The sequence below is a fragment of the Pempheris klunzingeri genome, chromosome 10 (genome assembly GCF_042242105.1).
Source record: "Pempheris klunzingeri isolate RE-2024b chromosome 10, fPemKlu1.hap1, whole genome shotgun sequence".
NCBI lineage: Eukaryota > Metazoa > Chordata > Actinopteri > Acropomatiformes > Pempheridae > Pempheris > Pempheris klunzingeri.
Genome location: NC_092021.1, coordinates 9,411,745 through 9,431,837, shown reverse-complemented (window position 1 = coordinate 9,431,837; position 20,093 = coordinate 9,411,745). Strand labels below are relative to the sequence as shown.

At 39.9% G+C, this 20,093-nt stretch overlaps 1 protein-coding gene across 2 annotated transcripts in view; it reads right to left on the bottom strand.

The window, feature by feature from the left end:
- The window catches only part of hdac4 (histone deacetylase 4), a 116,562-nt gene that overhangs the window by 86,587 nt on the left and 9,882 nt on the right, over positions 1–20,093 (bottom strand). For both annotated transcript variants that reach the window (XR_011585197.1, XM_070838756.1), the window contains exon 2: positions 17,248–17,517. Coding sequence is in view for 1 of the 2 variants with exons in the window: in XM_070838756.1 (XP_070694857.1) it covers positions 17,248–17,269 (22 nt within the window). In the remaining variant the exon portion in view is untranslated. The remainder of the gene's footprint in view (positions 1–17,247; positions 17,518–20,093) is intronic.

Here is a 20,093-nt window from a genome sequence, read left to right as displayed (position 1 = left end):
CATGCATGTGTGTCACTTGATAAGCTATGTTGACAACGGGTTTTCTGAGTAACAATGTTACAGGAATTCAGGGCACAACTACAGAACAGAAGCATGAGAACAAAAGATGGCGGAAAAAAAGGAGCAAATCTGTGCAGCCAGTGGGAAGAGCGGGGCCCTAGCTACTAAAGATCGGAGGTGCATGACCAATGCCGCGACAACTTGCGGGGCCTGTGCTCGTCTAGATGACATTATTACACTGCGTCGAGCATAAAGCTAGCTTCAGTGGTGGTACGATTTGGTGTGAGATTTGCTTTGGTGGCGTGAGAGCATAAGACGGAGCCTGAAAACACGAGTCTCGTGCCAAAAGCGTGAGAGCTGGCAGCCCCGCTCTTAGTGACATTACATGCAGCAGCCATCAGCTTTGTAGAGTGATCTGTGTGGCTGCTGACACAGAGACAAAAACTGAAATGCAATCAGTTTGGAAACAGAGTAGCGTGTGCATATGCATGTGTGAGTATGGTTTAGGGTCTGCGTTCTCCAGCATGTCACATAAACCAGACCAGGGGATTATCTGTAATAATACTGACTCACTCAGGTTTTAGCGAGAGTTTACTGTGGGATTACCGAGCAATCTGATGCTGAGTGGATTGTGCTGTCATTGTGATTATTATTATTATCCATCATAGAGGGCTCTGTGATTTATACTGTATGTTTCTTTTGCCAAATGTCCTGTTTGCACAAGCATCCAATATCACACTACACCTGAACAGCACGCCTGGACACACAAATAACTTTTTGTACCTGAAACACCACAGGCAGATAATTAGTAAATTTTCCACTTAAACAGAGCGTTGTTATCACACAGCGGTTCAAATATTTCTAATCATATTCACACAAACAGTAATTGCACTGTTTCATTTTCAACTCATCTGATTTGGCTTAATATCTTTTAACAAATCCATTTACACTGCTACACATATTGAATATGTTTTGACCATTACCAAAGACAGACAGAAAGCACCATTAAGTCCTCCTCTAAATACCAGAATGTTCTTGTATCCATCGTCTCTCTATACCAAATGTCTATGGGAACATGCCAACTGTGGGGATACTTGCTTCGGGCTTAGTTTATTTGTTTTTCCCCCTCTCTACGTGCCCGCTGCAGGTTTGCTTGAGCTCCTTGGTTGAGCCTTGTGTGTGGATTCATAGTTCCCATGCCATCTGATGTCAACAAGCTCCTTCAGCAGCACTAATCCACTCCCAAAACTCCCCGCAATCAGTCAGCAGTGGCAGCAATCTCATGGACAGCAAAGTTGTTTAAAACTGAAGAAATCATTGTATAAAAAAAACTGTTATTAACATAGTACTCATCTAGCTAATCTATTCTTTGTAGTCTGAAACAAACCTAAATGCAACAAAAATTGTCAAAGCCAAAAAAGTGAGTTAAAAGAGAATATCTGTCACATAAGGACCAGCAAACAAAAGCAATACTGTAGGTAAATGCAAGCAGTTGAGTGACGCATTTCAAGCCATCTTTTCTGAAAACGTAATACTATATGAGACTATTTTACAGTGTTACTCTTCATCATAATTTTTGGCATCATGCCGTCTTTGTGTGCAGTTTAAACTACCCAGTGAAAGATCACACCAGGTTTCCACATCAGCTGAAAAGTAAAGCTTAAGTAAAAATAATGAAAAGTCATGCTGATGCTTTCTCAGTTTGAAAATGAAGACTTCAGATTAGCAATGACACTATAAATTAAATAACATAATTATGTATGCTTTATATTTAAACTTCTGAATGGGTAATCTATTTGAAGTTACAGAAACAGACAGAAATTACTCGTAGCTAAGGAATTCAGTTCATTCATCACCATTCACATTAAATCCCTGACTGTCCAATTTTGTGGATGCTTTCTCTGTTCAAACATCTTAACCAGAAAAACCTTCAAGGTCAATCTCTTCACTCCACTCCACTAGTGAGCAGTCCATTAGCCAGCTCATCTTTCCTTAAACTGCTGGGATATTTGAAAAGGCAGCGGTGGGGAGGGCTGGGCTGAGATGACAGAACTATCAACATGGGCCTCTGACAAGGCAGAGCACTGCCATTACTTTCATGTGAGAGGATGGGTTAATTATAAGATTTGGTTTCTAATATGGAGCCTGTCAGAGGAAGTGCAGAGCTTATAACCGGTAATTAGACATAAATCGTTTGACTGAAGCAAATGTAGGGATGTGGGGGAGGGGGTGCGGTTGAGTAAGATCAGGCTTTGTCTGTGTTAAAGGGTAGAATATATCATCACTTCGAAATACAAACTGTAAGCTTTCAAGGTCTTAATGGCTACAGTATTCATTGTGGGCACTATGACCTGGAATTCATATCATGGTTTATTTTGAATGTTGACTAGTATCAGTATACACTGTGTCTTAGTATCCTGGCTGTGTGATAGTTTCATTCATTCACTCATTCAATTCATTATAATTTACTGACTTTCAAATATAATCATATGATAATCTTGTTTTAAATCTATAAAGTGTGTTGATTGCTGTAACACATAGATGTTAAACTCAACGAGCTATGATCCACTGCTATGTGCCTTTGTTATGTGTGATTTTGCCATATTGGTATTCAGACAACTGTTTCTGGTATTGAGATCAGAAAAAATGTATAATGGACAGGTTTCCTCACAACTGCCATACATGTGATTTTCATCCTAAAACTGTTTTGCTAAAGAAACTTTATGTTTTGGAGGGGAAAAAAAGACGCTACATTAAGCTCAAACGTATCTGCAGTGTGACTGCCGTTTTGAAAATGCTGCCACGGCTCCAAAACAGTTTTTGTCACACTCGAGCCGCTGTCTGTCGCCATTTGTAAGCCAACATTTTCTTGGCATTCAAGCATGTAATTGTTTAAACATAACAGCATCATGTATTTTTTGCTACTGACGTGGCTCTAGCAAAGGCACCGTTGGCCGTTCGCTCCGCTACTTTGGTCCAGACTGAAATATCTTAACTAGCGACTGGATTGCTATGAATGTTGTTTCAGATACCCACAGTGCCAGAAGATGAATCTCAATTACTTAACTTATCCGTGAGGTTGACATTTTCTGTTTTGGGTGAAATGCTGCTGGATGGACTGCCAGGAAAAGTGGTGCACATATTTATGCCTCCCTGAGGACGAATACTGACGACCTTGGTGATCCCTCAACTTTTCATTTAGTGCCATCAGTAGATGTTGGCAGATGTTAGCATGCTAACATGGAAAGCTAAAAATGTGAACACTGAAAAACACCTGATAAACGTCGGAATGTCTTTATGTTAGCATGCTGACACTAGCATTTAGCTCAAAGCATTGCTTTGAGCTAAATACAGCATCACAGAGCTGCCTGCATAGCTGTAAACACCTTGTCTTGTTACAAACCTATTTATAACAACACTTACAGTATCAAGTGCCTTTCTGACATGCAGTGACGTTTATTGTTGCTCGCTTTGCACTTCATGTAATGTAAAAATCAAAATTCATTACACTACAATACCATGCCAATATGCTATCAAGTTATTTTTACCAATTATACAGCCTCTTAGTCATAGGGTGACTTCTAAGTGGCAAGTGGCAGTGTTTTAAACAGTGTTCGCATACTGGCCTTGTGAAAATTTGGCGAGAATATTGCTGAAAGCCTCATTGAGCAGCCGAGCTTGCTGCAGATTTTAAGTGGCTGAGATGACAGTAAGATGACACACAGGCAATGAAATGTCAGGATGTGAGTCATACTAATGAAGCTGCTACTGAATAAAGGTAGAATAAACCCCATTGGAACACTCTTACACCAACTAATGTATTAACAGTATGACTAAACACGCCACAATTACGGCCTTTGACTGCTAGATTTTAAAGCGCCATTTCATGAAGTGCCAGTCATGACAGCTTCACTATTCACATAAAAGGGAGAAATGAAAGGTCCCATGACTGTGCTTGTCCTGGACAACTATACAAGGAGTAAATCCTCGTATACTAACACACACACTCACACACACACAGCGTCATTCACTCTGTATGATTGGCTCAGTCCCTACACCAATTTTCTCCCTCTAATTACAATTAAAATAGTGACGCTTGTTTTCATGCAAAAGCACACTAGAGCAGGGCTGAGAATGGCTCGCTTGTTTATTGTGCTCGTGCTCACAAAAGGACCTTCAATAATGGGGGCCTACGTTTAGCGTGACCTTTGCCGGTGGAGATAGAGGCTTGCCTCTTTCTGTGGCCAGAATATTAGCAGATTGGTTCTATCTAGGAGCAAAACGTTGTTGGTTCAAACCCAAGCACAAATGCTTTCTAGTTCCCATGAACAAAGACACCCCGAGTGTGTTTGCACCAGACTATTTCAAGGACACATACTGCAGACCATCTAGGATTACCCCAAGAAGTCAAGTCAAACTGTGCTAAAGCACTAAAACTGTGTTTTGAGGAGTAAATTGCACAAAAATACAGCAACCATAATGATGGCAAACCCATCCCTGACTGCTGGGCTGCTTCAAATCATTCTGACCAATGTGTGTACTTGTGCTCCAAAGATACACTTTGGAAGTTTTTTTTTTTAAGCAAAGATGTGTGTTCTTTATTCATCTCTGGTTCATGCATTTAATTTTAACTGGATATAAGACAAAAGACCAAAAGGCTACAGTCTCCTTCATGCACAGGGCTCCACACTAACATTATCCCCAGGGAGTACCTGTGCTCCTAAATGAAAACAAAATAGGAGCATACAAAGTAATTTAGGCACACAGAAAAAAAATGTTCAAATAACAGAGTTTATTAACATTAACATATTAACAATCTGTTGCATATAGGGCCGGGTGATAAGGCTTATAAATAACATTTTGATATTTTTAGGCGATGCCACGATATACAACATATATATCAATATAGATATTTTCTAACCCTATCAAACGTAAACAAAACACTAGAAAATTACATCCATTAAAATAGTTAACCACAGTAGGCCCCAGTTGAGTATTTCAGTGTTATGCATTTACTCTACATCTGAGAGGTAAACATTTTACTTTTTACTTCACTACTTTAGTCTGACAATTTGAGTTACTTAAGATAAAACATTTTCATCCCCTTCCTGTGCAGTGACTGAAAGATGAAGTGTTGAGTGTTGAGAAAATTCTCCTTCTCCTTAAGCTAAGCAAAACTATTAAAAGCCCTCTTGCATCAGCTGGAGGAAACAGCGTGACAAAGCTGGTTTTCTGAGCTCATAAAAAATTGACTTCTTGACATATGTTGATTTTATACACCATGATGCATTACTGCAGATTAAACTACCAACGTGTATTTTAAGTTGTTAAACTAAGCTCAACCTTGAATATCTGAATGCATAAAATACATGAATGCAGCAGTAGTATTAATCCAGAAACATCAGATATAATAAGAAACACTGACAGGGACAGTTTTATTGAACAATGAGTACTTTCTGCTATGGTATTTACCATAGTTACTTTTACTTGTACAGTATTTGTGCAGTATTTTCAAAGTGGGGTATCAGTAACCTACTTTTTCTTAAGTAATAGACTTGAATAATTCCTCCATCTCTGATTAGCACACCCACAGTCTGACTGCATCTATGTATTACCTTGTAGGTAACCTGTGTGTGTGTGTGTGCGCGTGAGACAGAGTCACTTGTGAGTCTGTCCAGTATGTGAGTATGGGCACATTGCCACAAGGAAAAGGAAATTTCATGCTATTGCAGTATAATAATTACTGACAGGCTGTGTGTTGTGTTTACAACCATGGAAAAGAAATAAAAAAATCCCAGTTCATGTAACATACTATTGCATCTTCATCACATTAGAGTTGGTCCAGACTGTGAAAAGCTACTTAGTGGTTACAAGTCAGGCTAAATAGAATAGCCTTTATTGTCATTGTGTGTGTACAATAAAATTAGGACATTAGGACAGGAAAGTCAGTTTAACAGCCTAAAATGTTCTGGAGCAGTGGAAACGATGATTGATCATGTTTGTACTGCTCACAGAATTCTTTACTGTGATTGGCGTATTGCAGCCTGTGGAATGTGAGATTTGCAGATTAAGTTAAAAATTAAATTCTTATATATTGACCTGATGATGGTGCTCAATGAAAAGTCAAGAGATTATAATTCATTATAATATAATGTGATGCTATATGACCTGCTCAGGGAAATTCTCTGTTTACTTTACCCTGCTGACAGTAATTCCACAGAAAGAGGACTATCAAAAACAGCAACAACACCATGTACTAAGGCCATATTAAGTGACATTATATAGGCCACAAAAGACAGGATGATTACATCATTCAGGCAATGTAATCTAGGACTGCTTTTAGATCGCTATCAACCTTATTACAAGGTCTTTACTTCATTGGGTAATGGAACAAGCTGCCTTGATCCTCTGTGGATGTAATACCGAGATCATAACATCACTGGGCAGACCAAGGATGACACTCACTGTCCATGGGGAGCTTAAAGCAATAGTCTAGGTTTGTAAAAGAAAACCTCGATAAAGTGTGAACTTGGAGTCTTTTGTTGCTATGCAGGGGGGCAGTGTTCAAAGACGTCCTGAAGTATTTGTAATTTTCATTTGAGGCATGAAATTAGGGTAATGCAATAATGCAATGAAACACCTTATATGCCAACCATTGTCACCAATGTGATAGTGAGTTTCACGGCTTAGTTTGTACTCTGATGTGGTTTGTTTACTTGTGTTTTGGCATGAGGCTACTGTGTCTCTGGTGTAGACAAAAGGGGATAGGGGCCCCATGAGATCAGTGCTTACAACAAAATCTCCTCTGTTCTCTAAATGAATGTGTGAATAAACTTGTGAGAGAGGAAAACACTTGAGGGGGTGGACAACTTGTGTCTATTGATAGTGTCTATAAATAGATCAAAAACATAACCATCTTTCCCTTCGCTCTGTCCAGTCAGTAGTAGCCCTCAACATACGCTCCATCATCTGTCACCTATAACACCTGTCATTCATTGGCACTGCTTTCCAAGTGAACTGTGCTATTGTGGCATTAAAAACAAGAAAAATATTACTAGTCTACACACAGTTTCAAAATTCAGAATGTGAAAATGCAGATAATCAAGCCAATTTACTTTTCCATGCATACACTGCAACATGTGGCATTCAAATTTTAGCATTCAGCAGAAAGCAGTGAACAAATATGCATTTGTTTGGCCTCACACCCAGTACCAATGACACTGCAAAAAAAACAATGCATGCATGCATGCAGGTAAGTCATGTATCAACTAAATGTGTAATTTAAGACACTGCCATTTGCCATGTAATTATTACAATTAAACATTTATATCGAAGCAATATTTTGATACGGAATAGGTCATTTTATACCTTGACAGAGTGAAAGTATGGTTGGGATATTACTAGATGACAGGAAAAAGATTTATGTCAAGTTTTCTAATTCTCATAAGAAGAAAGCTCTAATCACAGCAGGTAAGTCGGTCCACAGTTTGAGGCTAAGAGGCTGACAGTGGCCTTTTGGTTATTAATATAATAGGCCTGGTCTAATGTGATCTTGTTTTCTTGAACTACTAGCACCAGCATTTTGAAAATGAAAGAAACATAACCAACATCCTTCTTTACTTGATCATCAAAACAAAAGCCAGATAAAAAACACACACATTTCTTGCAGTTTGCTTCATGTTATGACATAGGACTCTTAGATTACAAACTATCTGAATGAAAGATATTAGTAGGGAAAAAAAGATAATTTCCATTTTTTCAGAAAGGCAGGCAGTAAATTGGGGAAGGCTTTTGTGATTACTGGATTGTTACAGGACACATTCTCAGAGTGTCACCAGCACAAGAATGGCACTGTACATTAAGTTGATTAATAAGTAAGCCCAAGGGCAGCATAAAAACAGAGAATAGTAAGGGACCCCAGACTGACCCCTGAGGAACACCATGTATTTATTTAATAGACTACAACTGAGTTGGAACGGAGAGTTAAAGAAAATATGGCAATGAACGGATATTTCTTGTGAGACACAAACACAGAATGCCATAGTTACATGATATGCAACTTAAAATTCATAAGGTACTGGTGTGTTTTTCACTCATCACAGTACTGTTTGCTAACATTAAAGCATATTATAGTGAATCACTTTAAAGAAAATCTGTCCTAAGATGTTTACAAGATGACTGACTGGTGAATTCCAACAATCAATGGCACCAAAGTGTTTCAAAAATCAATAAAATGTTGTGTTTAAATCATTTCAACATATGTAAAACATCTCATTGCATGAGATATGAGAAACACAGTACATCTTGAAATGAGGAGGCATAAAATGTTACTTTCCTCTTTCATGTCATTAGATAAGGCCCTTAGATAAAGCCTTGGCAACCTCCAGTGTCCAAGTGTCGCTTTCTGCACCGAGTGTGCTGGCTCCCAATGGTCTAATTGTTCTACACACCCCTCTGAGAGTGCATCTTTGGAAGGTCAAATAAACATTCCCACGGAAGGACCCGTGTTTGCGTGTATTATGAGATGCGTCAGCATCTTCCATCGCATTTCCATGCGAGTGAAATGTTTAGTGTGTGGCTTGTCATTGCACGGATGCTCATTAGAGTGTTAGCTTTCAATGTAATCGTGTGTGCATGACAGTTAGCCTGATAGATGCCGACACAAAGACAAAATCAGAGTCAGGGTGGGTGACAAAGACAAGATAGTTTAGGATGAGATAACCATCACTGAAATTTCAGCGAGTTTCATAAAGGAGAATAGCAAGAGAAATGTGAAAGTTATTTTTTTATACACATTCACTAAATTCTAAATTCACACTCTCACGAAACAGAACCTCAAAGACTTACAAAGCTGACATTGTAGAGTTTGGTGACGAGCACACAGAGCAACAGGTCAGATAGAGCAATACTTTTAATTCAACTAGCATCTTCACACCAGGTCATTTATCTAGCCAACAGCAAATCTAAAGTATACCTCTGCTGTTTCATTCATCTAACAGGCCACTGCTCCTGAAAGCTGAAGTAATGAGCTTGCTATGTTATGCAAATGGATGAAAGAGAAGTCTAGTAAATTACAAATGTGGGAGGACGACAAACCTCGGTTTCATGCAATGTGACTGATGACAAGTGCTGCTGAACTCAGTGATCTTGCATAGATTTCTCCAGCAAGGTTGCTGGGTGCACCATGGTAAATCCTTTATTATAGGCTGCTGGGAATGGTGGCACAGTAACACTTCAACTTTTAATATACTTTACCTATACTGGATATTGTGTTACATATTAATGGACAAGTCATCACTTCTTCTTACAAGTTTATGACAAAATATGTGAATGAAAATCAAGCAAAACAATGTTTATGTGGTGTGTTTAAATGATTTAACAGGGAGAGCTCTCCGTCATTTGCTGTCAATTATTTCCTACTTAGCTGTTTACTATCTGTCTGAGGATGACGCTACAGTATCAGCAAGTTTGTTTCCCTCCATACCAGAAGGCACAGTCAGCCTGCTAGAGTTTGTTTCAAATAACAAAATCTAAGCAAGTTTTATTTCTTTTACCAAGAAAACATCTTTGCTTGAGCCAAAAAAATGAAAACGCTGACCCGCAGAGAAATCAGAAGACAGTATCCAGGAGTTATATTCTGTCCTCCGGTCAATTTATGGAATTAATCAGCTAAGGCTGAGAAAATGTCAGTTTAGTTTCTTTTAAATTTCAAATAGTGACAAACCAAAATGTGAAAACTGGATTGCTTAATTTACTTTTAATTGAAAGGAAGCTATGTGGACATCGAAAGCAAGTGATTTATGTAAATGTATATTATATTTATGTACGGAAAATTATTGACCTGAAACATAAACCTGACATTTTGCAGCACTGTAGCTCTGTATAATGCACTTGCTAACGTGTATACTGATATTGTTAAATATTTCAATTAGAATATAAAATTTTACTGCTACAACTGAATGAAGAGTCTTTTCTTTTTATAAATTACACTAGAAGTGACACACCAGATTTCTTGTAGATGTAATAATGCTAAAATTAGATTTTTCTTGTTAATTTTACAATGCTATAATTAGTAGAAAGTCTATGAGAGGGGATCTTAACTGTTATTTATGTAAGGGATGTTTACTAAGCATGCATGCTTTTAAATGACACACATTCGCACATGTAAGCTGCCAAGTACAACCACAGGGGTCTACTGTTGGCAGCTGAGCAGCTCAGTGGAGCAGTAGGAGTTCAAAAGCCGTGCTGGGTAGAAGGCTCTGAGTAAGAAACATAATACGTTCACTTAAACAACCCTGATTTCCCCAGCTGAATCAGAGTTAGCAACCCAGAGAAATCCTGGATTGAAGCCCTGCTCCTCTTCCTCAGGCAAACTCGTCATACGCCACTTGGGGCGTATTACGATGAGTCTCTTGCCACAGACTGAATTTCAACAGTTATTTGGAGAACTAGTGGTGTGGTATGAGCAGCAGTATCTAGAAAAGTCAGTGTCCAAGACTGCAAGGTTGACAGTTGAGGTCTGCTCCATGTTAGCAAGGGTCTCCCTACAAATAGATCAGTCTGTAGCGCCACTTAGGGAAAGCAACAAGATAGGGGCAACAAGTGTCTCCTGAAGGAGTGTCTCCATCATCTTTTGAGTGGAGACCCATTCTAGGGGTCATTAGCATGGCTGAGTGAATCTACTGTATAGCACCCTGTTATTAGAGCTAGTAAAGGAATTGTATTTTTGATAGTTGCATGGCTCTGCCTTAAGAAAGATAGCCTTTGTCACTTAGAATGTAATGGACTTATTTGACTGTGCTGCTGACAGTGGAGATGGAGGAGGAGTGCTCTGCATCAGAGACTAAAATATATTTTCTTGTGTCAACATTTACTCAATAAAAGCACTCCTCCTCATATGAGACTGTTCCCACAAGTTATCCTCTTTGAGTCTTTGTTTTTATTTCCACAGACTTCACTTCTAAACAACAGAATTATTCACTTCTCTTGTTTTCTCTCCATCTACTCTCGTTCTTTTAGATGATGGTAGCTTGTTAAGTTTAATTTAACCTTGAGTGACATTAAATCAATTACCATCCCTAATTGAAATGCTTGTTTATGAAATCCCAACAGTACCCACCATGTGTGAAGCCAAGTTCGGAGAGTCTGAGTCGAGAGGAGAGTGTTTATTATGTTTCGCTAGATTGGGCTGTGTATTGTGGTATCTCTTGGCCTTCGAGGCTGGTGGGGTGAGTGATAGTAATTGATTATAAAACCATTTAACTGCATCGGTCTGAAGGGCGGAAACTGTTTGAGAATATTAAAGCTTAAAGAACTTTTTCTGTTTTTAAACAGCTTTGGTGAAGGGCAGGACCTGCGTGTTTAAATCACTACATTAGCACTGTGAGTACAGATCTGCAGAGGATGCCAATTGTAGCAAACACAACAGCTCCATGGGGCATTTCATGCATTTTTAGTACACCACAGCACACAGCGGAGTTTGAAGGTCTCTGTTTCAGGGCTTATCCTCGGATTAGTGCCTGGAAAAGTTCATTCTGCCCTGGGAGACGCGGGTGCACCGAGCCCTTCCTAACAGGGATTGTGTAACTGCTGGGAACTTTTGATTTTGTTTTGTTCATAGAAGCAGGAGGATTACATCCTCAGAGACCCACCTGATCCGCCTCCCTCTTCTCTGCTGTCCCCTGTTGAACCCATACAACGGACTGCACCTCCCCACCAGATGGTAAATACAGCAGTGCAGGGATTCTCTGTGTTTCTATACCGGGGCTGCTTGCCACACGGACGACTCAGATAGTGACCTCTTGCATTTCACTTTGACTCTAGGCTGAGTAGCAGATGTGGATCTTACGGGTTAATCTACAGGGTCTTCGATGTTCTTAATCTGCATTTCTATTACAGACTGGACATCTGGGCTACTCTGAGTGCAGTCAACAGCTAACAGCTTTATCTGTGTGGTGTCAGCTTCGACACAACTACTATACCCTGAACGCTTGTTTCAGGCCGTTCGGACAATCTACAATCACAAATACTTTTGCCCTTGCTTTAAAACCCGCTGACAGTGGTGGAAAGTAACGAAGCAGAAGTACTGTACTTAAATACAATCAAGCACAAGAGGTACTTGTACTTTTCCATTTCCTGCTACTTTATACTTCAGCTCCACTACATTTCAAAAGTGAAATATTGCGCGTCGCACTGCACTACATTTATTTGATAACTTAAGTTACTTTGCAGAATCAGATTAATCATAAAAAATATATTCAGCAAATAAATTATGATATTATGTTATCATAGAGGAAAATCAAACTTGATTGATTCCCAAAGGGAAAATTCACAAGCTACATGGCAATATTTAAAGTAATTCAAACTAACTATTAACTCAGCCTTTACCAGCTGAAACATTAACTTGATGTACAATAAACATTAATTTCATGGGCCATTCCACAAAATGAGCACTTTTACTTTAATTTTTAATTCATGACTTTTACTATAATTTGAGTACTTCTCCCACCACTATCCAGAGTCGTAATTACAACCCACTCTACTGACATGCCTGCTGAAGGGCAGCCATAGTAAACAAGGAAAAAGGTAGACAAAAAGGGGCGTCATCAGTCCTTATTTCAAGAAATTCGAAAACCCATTACCATATTGCCTTATTCAGCTACCAAATCTACCATAAAACCAGAGAATAATTAATAGTGAAAGAACAAAAAGAAGATTGGTAGATCTTTGTTTATTTGAGAGGACAGAGAACAGCAGTTTGAGCACAAAACCCTAATTCAATTGTGAGCTTCTCTTCCGGCAGAAGTAAAGCTTTGAATGCTTAATAAATTCTTCCGAAGGCTAAATTGCACACTTGTTTCATCTGGCAATGAAATTACTTGAATGGAATATTCTGGAAAACTGTGGAGAGGAAGGCAATAATGAGGCAGTAATCTTATTTCTCCACAGCAGCCTCCATTGTTCTCTTAAAAAGCCTTCTGTTTAGTCTGCTTCAGCTCTCATTCCCATCCATCTTTCCATTGAGGAAAATTTTTTTGCAGAGCCAAGGATAAATGATAACAATAACATTTCTGCAGCACTCAAATGCATCAAACGGAGAAACGGAGGGAGTGCTATTGTGTCCCTCTGGGTCTTTGGACAACGTCTAGATACCCGTAGTGATGTTGAGCTCTGCTGCAAGCGTGCAGAAGCACAGATTAAGTGAAGAGTAAAACTTATTAAATCACTGCCTCCGAATAAGCTATAACTTAAATTGTGCTTCTTGCTTTGGTTCACTTGAGTCATCTTTAGACAACTTTCTAAACGTTCAGACTAAAACATATCAATTAACACCCCGAGCCTTTTCCCCGTGATGATGGCCCCTGTAAATGAGGAATCATCAGTGTGGGCCAGCAGGGATTAAGCTCCCTTTTTGAAGATTATGCTTCACTTTCCAGTGGCCTGGCCCAGACACTAGCCATTCTCTTCTAATCCACCACTGCAGGCTTTTGATAGCTCCCACTGCGAGTCCTTATTACAGTCACTGATTAAAACTGAGAGACAGAGAGAAAAGAAAAAAAAAGACAGATAGGAAATTAGAGTGACAGAAGAGAAGGAAGAGCAAGTGAGAGAATTAAAAACTAACCTTATTTCAGAAGCAGAAGACTAAACTATATAGCAGCTGACTTTGATTACCTCTAAATCTAATGCTGCATCTTAAATTTGGTTACTCAATACACTTTACTTCTTATTTTAACTTTATCTAAGCTTGGGTCCAACTAATATGCTTATCATTTGCTTTAAAAAAAAAAAAAAAGAATCTGACCTAAAATGTAAAATTCAAAATATATTTGACAGGAAAAAGTGTCCCCAGAAAAGCTTAAAGACCAAAACTCATGCATTTCTACTTTGTTACTGTAGCAGTAACACCATCAAAGCACTCATGGCTGAATGCTAGAACTAGGCATGGACACAAAATTGACCAGTAAAAATTAAAACATTTAATTGAATCAAGCAGCGCTCCATTGATCACAATAGAGAAAACAATAACAACATTCTTATCTGGCATTAGCCGTTTACATTCCATCATCTTTTGTAAAGCACTTATTGTGCTGTCAGCTGTCTCAATCACTTCTCCAGTCCTCTGTGATACTGAATAATCTCTGGGATAAAATCTACACATAGCCGTGCTCGTCCCAAAAACATGACATGAATAATTCACAACCATCTGCCATGAATCAGTGGTCAGAACGAGATTCAGAAAAGTGAGGAGGTGCGATTCTTGTGTTTATTTTAAAAACCTACTCCTTGCAGCGGCCCCCATCCTGTTCCCCAAACATTTCACTGCTGCAACAACTGACAGAAAGACAACTGCACCTCCCTGCAAACTGACCCACCAGTCTTTACAGCCAGCAGGTTAAGGTAATGCGTTTCTCCTTTTGTCCACACCCTTTGCTCTTTTAGCTGTGCCGCATGCATGATGGTGAAGGGTGTGAGTTAATCTGAGGTTGGATGAAAACCCATGCAGCTGACAAAATTTATTCACATGGTGGAACAGTTATAGAAAAATTGTCCAAAGGGACGTTCAGCCATCTATGACTAAATCCGCTGGGGAAAAAAGTGTGTATTGTGGGTATCACTCTGCAAACACACACAAGCAGGCGAGAAAAGAAAAATAGCCGATTCTCTACAGGCCACCAGCTTAAAACACAACTTTCAACCAGCAGCAACTACATCATCATGGACTGGACACTCTGAAGAGGTTGGGATCAAGAAAAAAACACAAACAACAACTAAGGCTAGTCAACAATACCAACTTCTGCTAAACCCTGCATGAGCTTTCTCTCTGGTCAGATCGCACAGGCCTCACACAGGCTCAACAAGCTATACTAGGCCTCCAGCAGCAGACGGCTCCTCTCTCTGTTTGCGTTCCAGGCAGGGGAGTCGCTCTGCGTGACGATTTATTGACGCAAGATCCCCCTCAGCCAGGACCTGCCACCGATTACTGCTGCTGGAGAGTGGAGGGGAGGAGGGCAGGGCTTGTTGGGAAGAGAGAGTTTGTCTGTGTGTGTGTTCTTGCTCTGGCTCCAAGGCCATAAACCCAGTAGCAAATGCCAAGTAACATGTCAACATGCCAGCCTTTGCCACCCAAGTTTAAGTCAGACAAAAGACCCTTCAGTGCTATAAAATGGTGGTTTGAGAATGGGAAATGATGATCTGTCATATATGGAAAAGAGCTTAGCAATGCTGCACAGACAGGAGGGCGACAAGGGGAAAATGAACTGCTAACAGGAGGTGAAATTAAGGAGTGAGAGGTTCATTCTTAATTTCAGACTCTCTCAAAGTGGAGAAAAGCCTGGCAGTAGAAATTCTTTTGGCTTAACACAACATTTCAGCAGAACTATCCATCACTTATTTCTGGTGTTACAGTTGTGTGTGGAAAATTTGGCTTCACTATGAATCATTAGACACCTGTTTTGGGGTTTATGATTTATCCATCAAATGATATATTGTGAGCGAGTAATAACAGCTACCTTCCTCATTGGAACAGTCCAAATGAGATGAATAACATGCCATGATTACACCTTACAACTGTGGAGGACCACAGGTTGGGACCATTTTCCATTGCTCAAAAGCTGGATTCTTGGCCATGTGGGTCAGATGATGTCTATGAAATGACCAGGAAATTGATGAGTATGACTCAGAAGTTAACGAGGAAAATAAAAAGGAAATAATGCAGCACTCCAAGGTTCCACTTACATAACAAAATGTACTTAAGAGAGAAAAAAAAAAAACAGCTATCTGGATGGCCTACAACACCCATGCTGACGCAAACCATTTTGGCATGTCTCTACTCGCAGTTCAAGAGAAAGGAAGGTGATGCCAGCAACCCACATTGTGCCACACAGGACCAATAGCACGACAACAGTTAAACTGTGGCAATTGCCATAGTGTCATTGCATTGAATACGATCGAGACAGCCAAAGCATGATGGGTAAAGCGAGGACACAATTGGCCTTTTATCCACTTTGGTCTGCAGTTGAGAAAGAGGAAAAGCCAGATCAGCATCATGATTGTGAATAAAGAATGAAGTGGACTTGAGAAGGCCACATGGGTAGTCCCCATTGGTTGAGCGTGAGCATCCATTTTTGAGCATGCAAAGAAAAACCGAAATGTAATTCATGACTAATGAGCACACCAAATGAGTATCACACATGTGGGAAGTTGCTTAACAGACATTAAAAATGTGGTGGAATTTCCAGTGGACTAAGTGTCGTACTTCCAAAATCATAATTCAAAAAGACAGTTTATGAATCTGGATCCACTGTTTATCATTCACTGCAATCACTCATTGCACCCACAGTCTGAAAATTGAATGAATAACATTACACTTGAATTTGTGGAACAATTCACAATTCAATGAAGAGGAATCAGTTCTCACTAATCAGGTCTTTAAACTGAAGAAAAGTGTATCAATAACTGAATTTCATAGCTACAATCATATTTATCTGTATCAAGACAGAGTAATCCAAGCTTCTCTGTCCTTTGTTTTGGTCGTTGGGGCAGCCACACATGCATGTTAGTGTGTGCAACGTGATAGAGTTAGTGGTTGAGTCAAATTTTACAACCATATTCAACCTCTCTTGGGAAGACTGAAGAGTCCTTGAAGAAAATGCAAAAATTAAAACAGCAGGTTTGGTCTGTTCGCCAAGCTGTAACCAAACACAAACTACGTCAAGACTGCTGTCAGAGGCAGGGTTTCACTTACCATTTTCTACTGCTCTGACATGTGCTTATCACATCTGAAATAGGTGTAGCGGTTAGGTTAAAAACCAGCCTGGAAAAAAACAGAGCGAGTCCTCTGGTTCTTAAAAGAGGCTGACGTATACTCAGAAGAATGAAACTGGTTATAATCAGTGCGTTAATCCATATGTAGTGACTCTAAATAACACTGCGTGCATAAATATGCAATATGTGCTTTATTTTCATTCATGAAACATGTAGCACACCTAAATACAACTGAACATACAAACAGAACACAGCGTAATCTTAAACAAGATCTTCGTGACCAAAGAACCACAGTACACACTTTATACACATATTCAATCACACATCATCATAATCCTTGTTCATATTGCCAAATGTTATTTCTTTATTCCAACAGCAGAGGACTTTTCCATGTCAAAGCAACTACACATGCACAGAAAAGGAAAAGAGTTCCTCTCAAGATATACTACTTATTTTTTTTTTTTTTTTTATATATCTTACCTGATCGACTGTGGGAGCTCATTGTTATGGTTGTTGTTGCCAGGCAGACTTGACAGGGGAGGAGAGCTGAGTGATGAGGGTGTCAGTGCCCCTCCGTGGTGGCTGGAGTGATCACCATATGCTTCCCAGCCAGGTTGGTGCTGCCAGGTGGAGGTGCCAGGCCAAGGAAGGACAGAGAGCAGTTGTTTCTTAAGGCTTCATCACACCGAAGCCACAGGTGGAGACCTCAGTGGTGTGTTGTGGCGGGATCCCTTCCACGAAACAGTCAGGCTGTGAGAGGAGGATGCAGAAAGAAAGTGTTTTCATACGCACGGGGAATTCCAGACAGAGGGCCATATATCTATTAATACTTAACTTCAGCCTTCAAAGAAACTCTTGACTCCTGTGTTTCATGATCAGTTTCTCTCCATTCTCTATTTAAAGTAGGCTTTTTAAAGATGTTCAGGACTTTGTGGCACATATTTCACCTGCTGTGTGAGTTGAGTGTTTTCTGTGCATGGTCAGCGGTGAGCTGGATTGTGGCTGCCAAGGTGAGGCCACCAGCCACAGGAGAGGAAAGTCACAGCCAACGACAACAATTGAGAAAATCTTGAGAAAATCAGCAACGAGTGGCTGCTGCTCTTGTTATAAAGCTGAGGTGAAAACACTTCAGCTCTTGTTTGATGCTGGACTCTAATTGTACGTACAGTAAATTTGCTGAAAGTTAATTATTATATTATTAGGATATTACCTGTATTGATAAAAATCACTTTATCACAGTTTATTGTGGGCAAGAGAAAAGAAGTGATGTAAAACAAATCTGGCTTCCTCCCAGTAAGACACATGTCTGGTTTTTATTAAATGAACATGGTTTCATCTCAACCATCTGGATTTACTAAAATCACAGCATGTTTATATAATTTAATTGCAACAGCTAGTCAGTGTCAGCGCTGTTACCACACCCAGTCAGGCAAACCTTGTGAATGTGGTATAATAGCTGAATCACAATGCTAAAAATCTACACTGATGTTGTTGCGAAACAGCCAACTGCTGGAACAGCTATAAACACAATTAATAAAAAATGTGACTTACCCAGAGTATCAACATTTGCCAGCTTCTAGTGAGATTACAAAAATCACAGCTTGCACGGTCAGCTGTGGAAGTCAGTGCCTTAATAAAAGGCTCTTCCCTGTAGCAAGCCTATAATGAAATGCAAACAGAGGCTTCCTGAAGGCTTAGACTTACGTCAGAGTCAATAGCAGAAGAGAAAGAGGAAGAAAACTTTTCATACTGTCTGGTGTATGGCAACACACACACACACACACACACACAGAAGGAAGTCTCTGGCTATTCAACCCTAACCAGCAGAAGCTAAAATTCACCTTTGTCACATCTAACAGGTGTCAGAGCCAAACACAAACAAGTGGTAATGAGAGCTGCAATCAGTCGCTAAAAATACCACAGAGACCACAATAATGTGTGTGCTCCTTCCTATTTCTCTCTCTCAAACACACACACACACACACACACAGTCTCTTTGTTGCTGCCGTTACTTAAAAGCTGTTGAACAGAATTACTGTCACATTGAATGAGTTCAGTGGAAAGAAGGTGCAAGCGTTGCATGGCCAAAAAAAATCTCATGGAAAGTCGTTGCTGCCAGGATTCTCCCGTCTTACTTCACTTATCAGGAATTATCGTAGAACAAAAAGTCCCTTAAGTGAGTGACAAATTTAAAGTGCAACCCAACTCATTCATTAACATGGAATGTGAAGAAATAAAGGCATCACAGGAGGAATGCTGAGATGTTTAAAGTTTTTAGATTACTAGAAAATGAACCCCAAGTGTTGCTCTTCCAGTTTAAATGACATGCACCGTCTGCTTTAGTTTCTGAGTTTGAGAAAAACAAAAATGAGTGTGTTGCTGTGACACTGTCCATCCTCCCCATTTCTCCTTTACTTCAGAATCTGTGTGCAACAGCTCACAGCATCCTTCAGGCCTGGGGCAAAATGACCAGAGGAAGGTCTAGATGTTTGTGTCAGCCTCTGACAAAGCAGTGCTTCTAATAGTCGCATGTATGTCGACGTTACTTTGATGACCAGCAGGAATGCTCGAGGTGGATGGATTTGCTGAGGTATGAGGTGTCAGGAAAAAAAGCCATCACAGTCGACTGGAGGACAGCTCTGCTATTCTCAGATCCAGCCGCCTGTTTTTGTCCAAGGAGGCATCACACAAGACTTCAGACTGTGCTTTCACCGCTTGTCATACTATGCCAGCAATAACCTCGGGCATTTTTCGCTTTGCCACAGACAAACAAACTGCTCCTGTTCTGACACCTGTGGTACTGGTCGGTGCTCAGCTCTGCTTGTGCAGTTTTTAGTATTCCTTAGACATCATTTCATTTTTTCTGCTATTTAAACCGTCCTGCAATGATCCTACTGATGAATGAAATGAATCTTTGAACAACACTGCAGGTATTTTCACTGCACTGTAGAACCATGAAATTCACCCCTTGCATCTCTTCATGCAGCTTAGCTCCTGACACTTGAGATTGATGAGATTTATTGTTCTCATGCAGCAAAGTTTGAACCTGGAAACGTTTCATGGCGCTTGAAAGGAAAACAGCTCTCAGGACCCCTTAATGGACTTCATTTCCCAAGCACTCTGAGCGCTGCCGGGAGTAATCATGATGGCATAAAAATAACATGTGGTCGGGTAGCGAGCAGTAAACAACAATTAAGAGACCCCTTGCATAGCTCATGAAATTAATCATTGAAAATGCACTTGTGCCATGAAGACAGCTTCAGCCTCTCAGCCCTAATTGACTATGAATTATTCAGCTGCCGACTGGGATTAGTGGCACCGCCAGT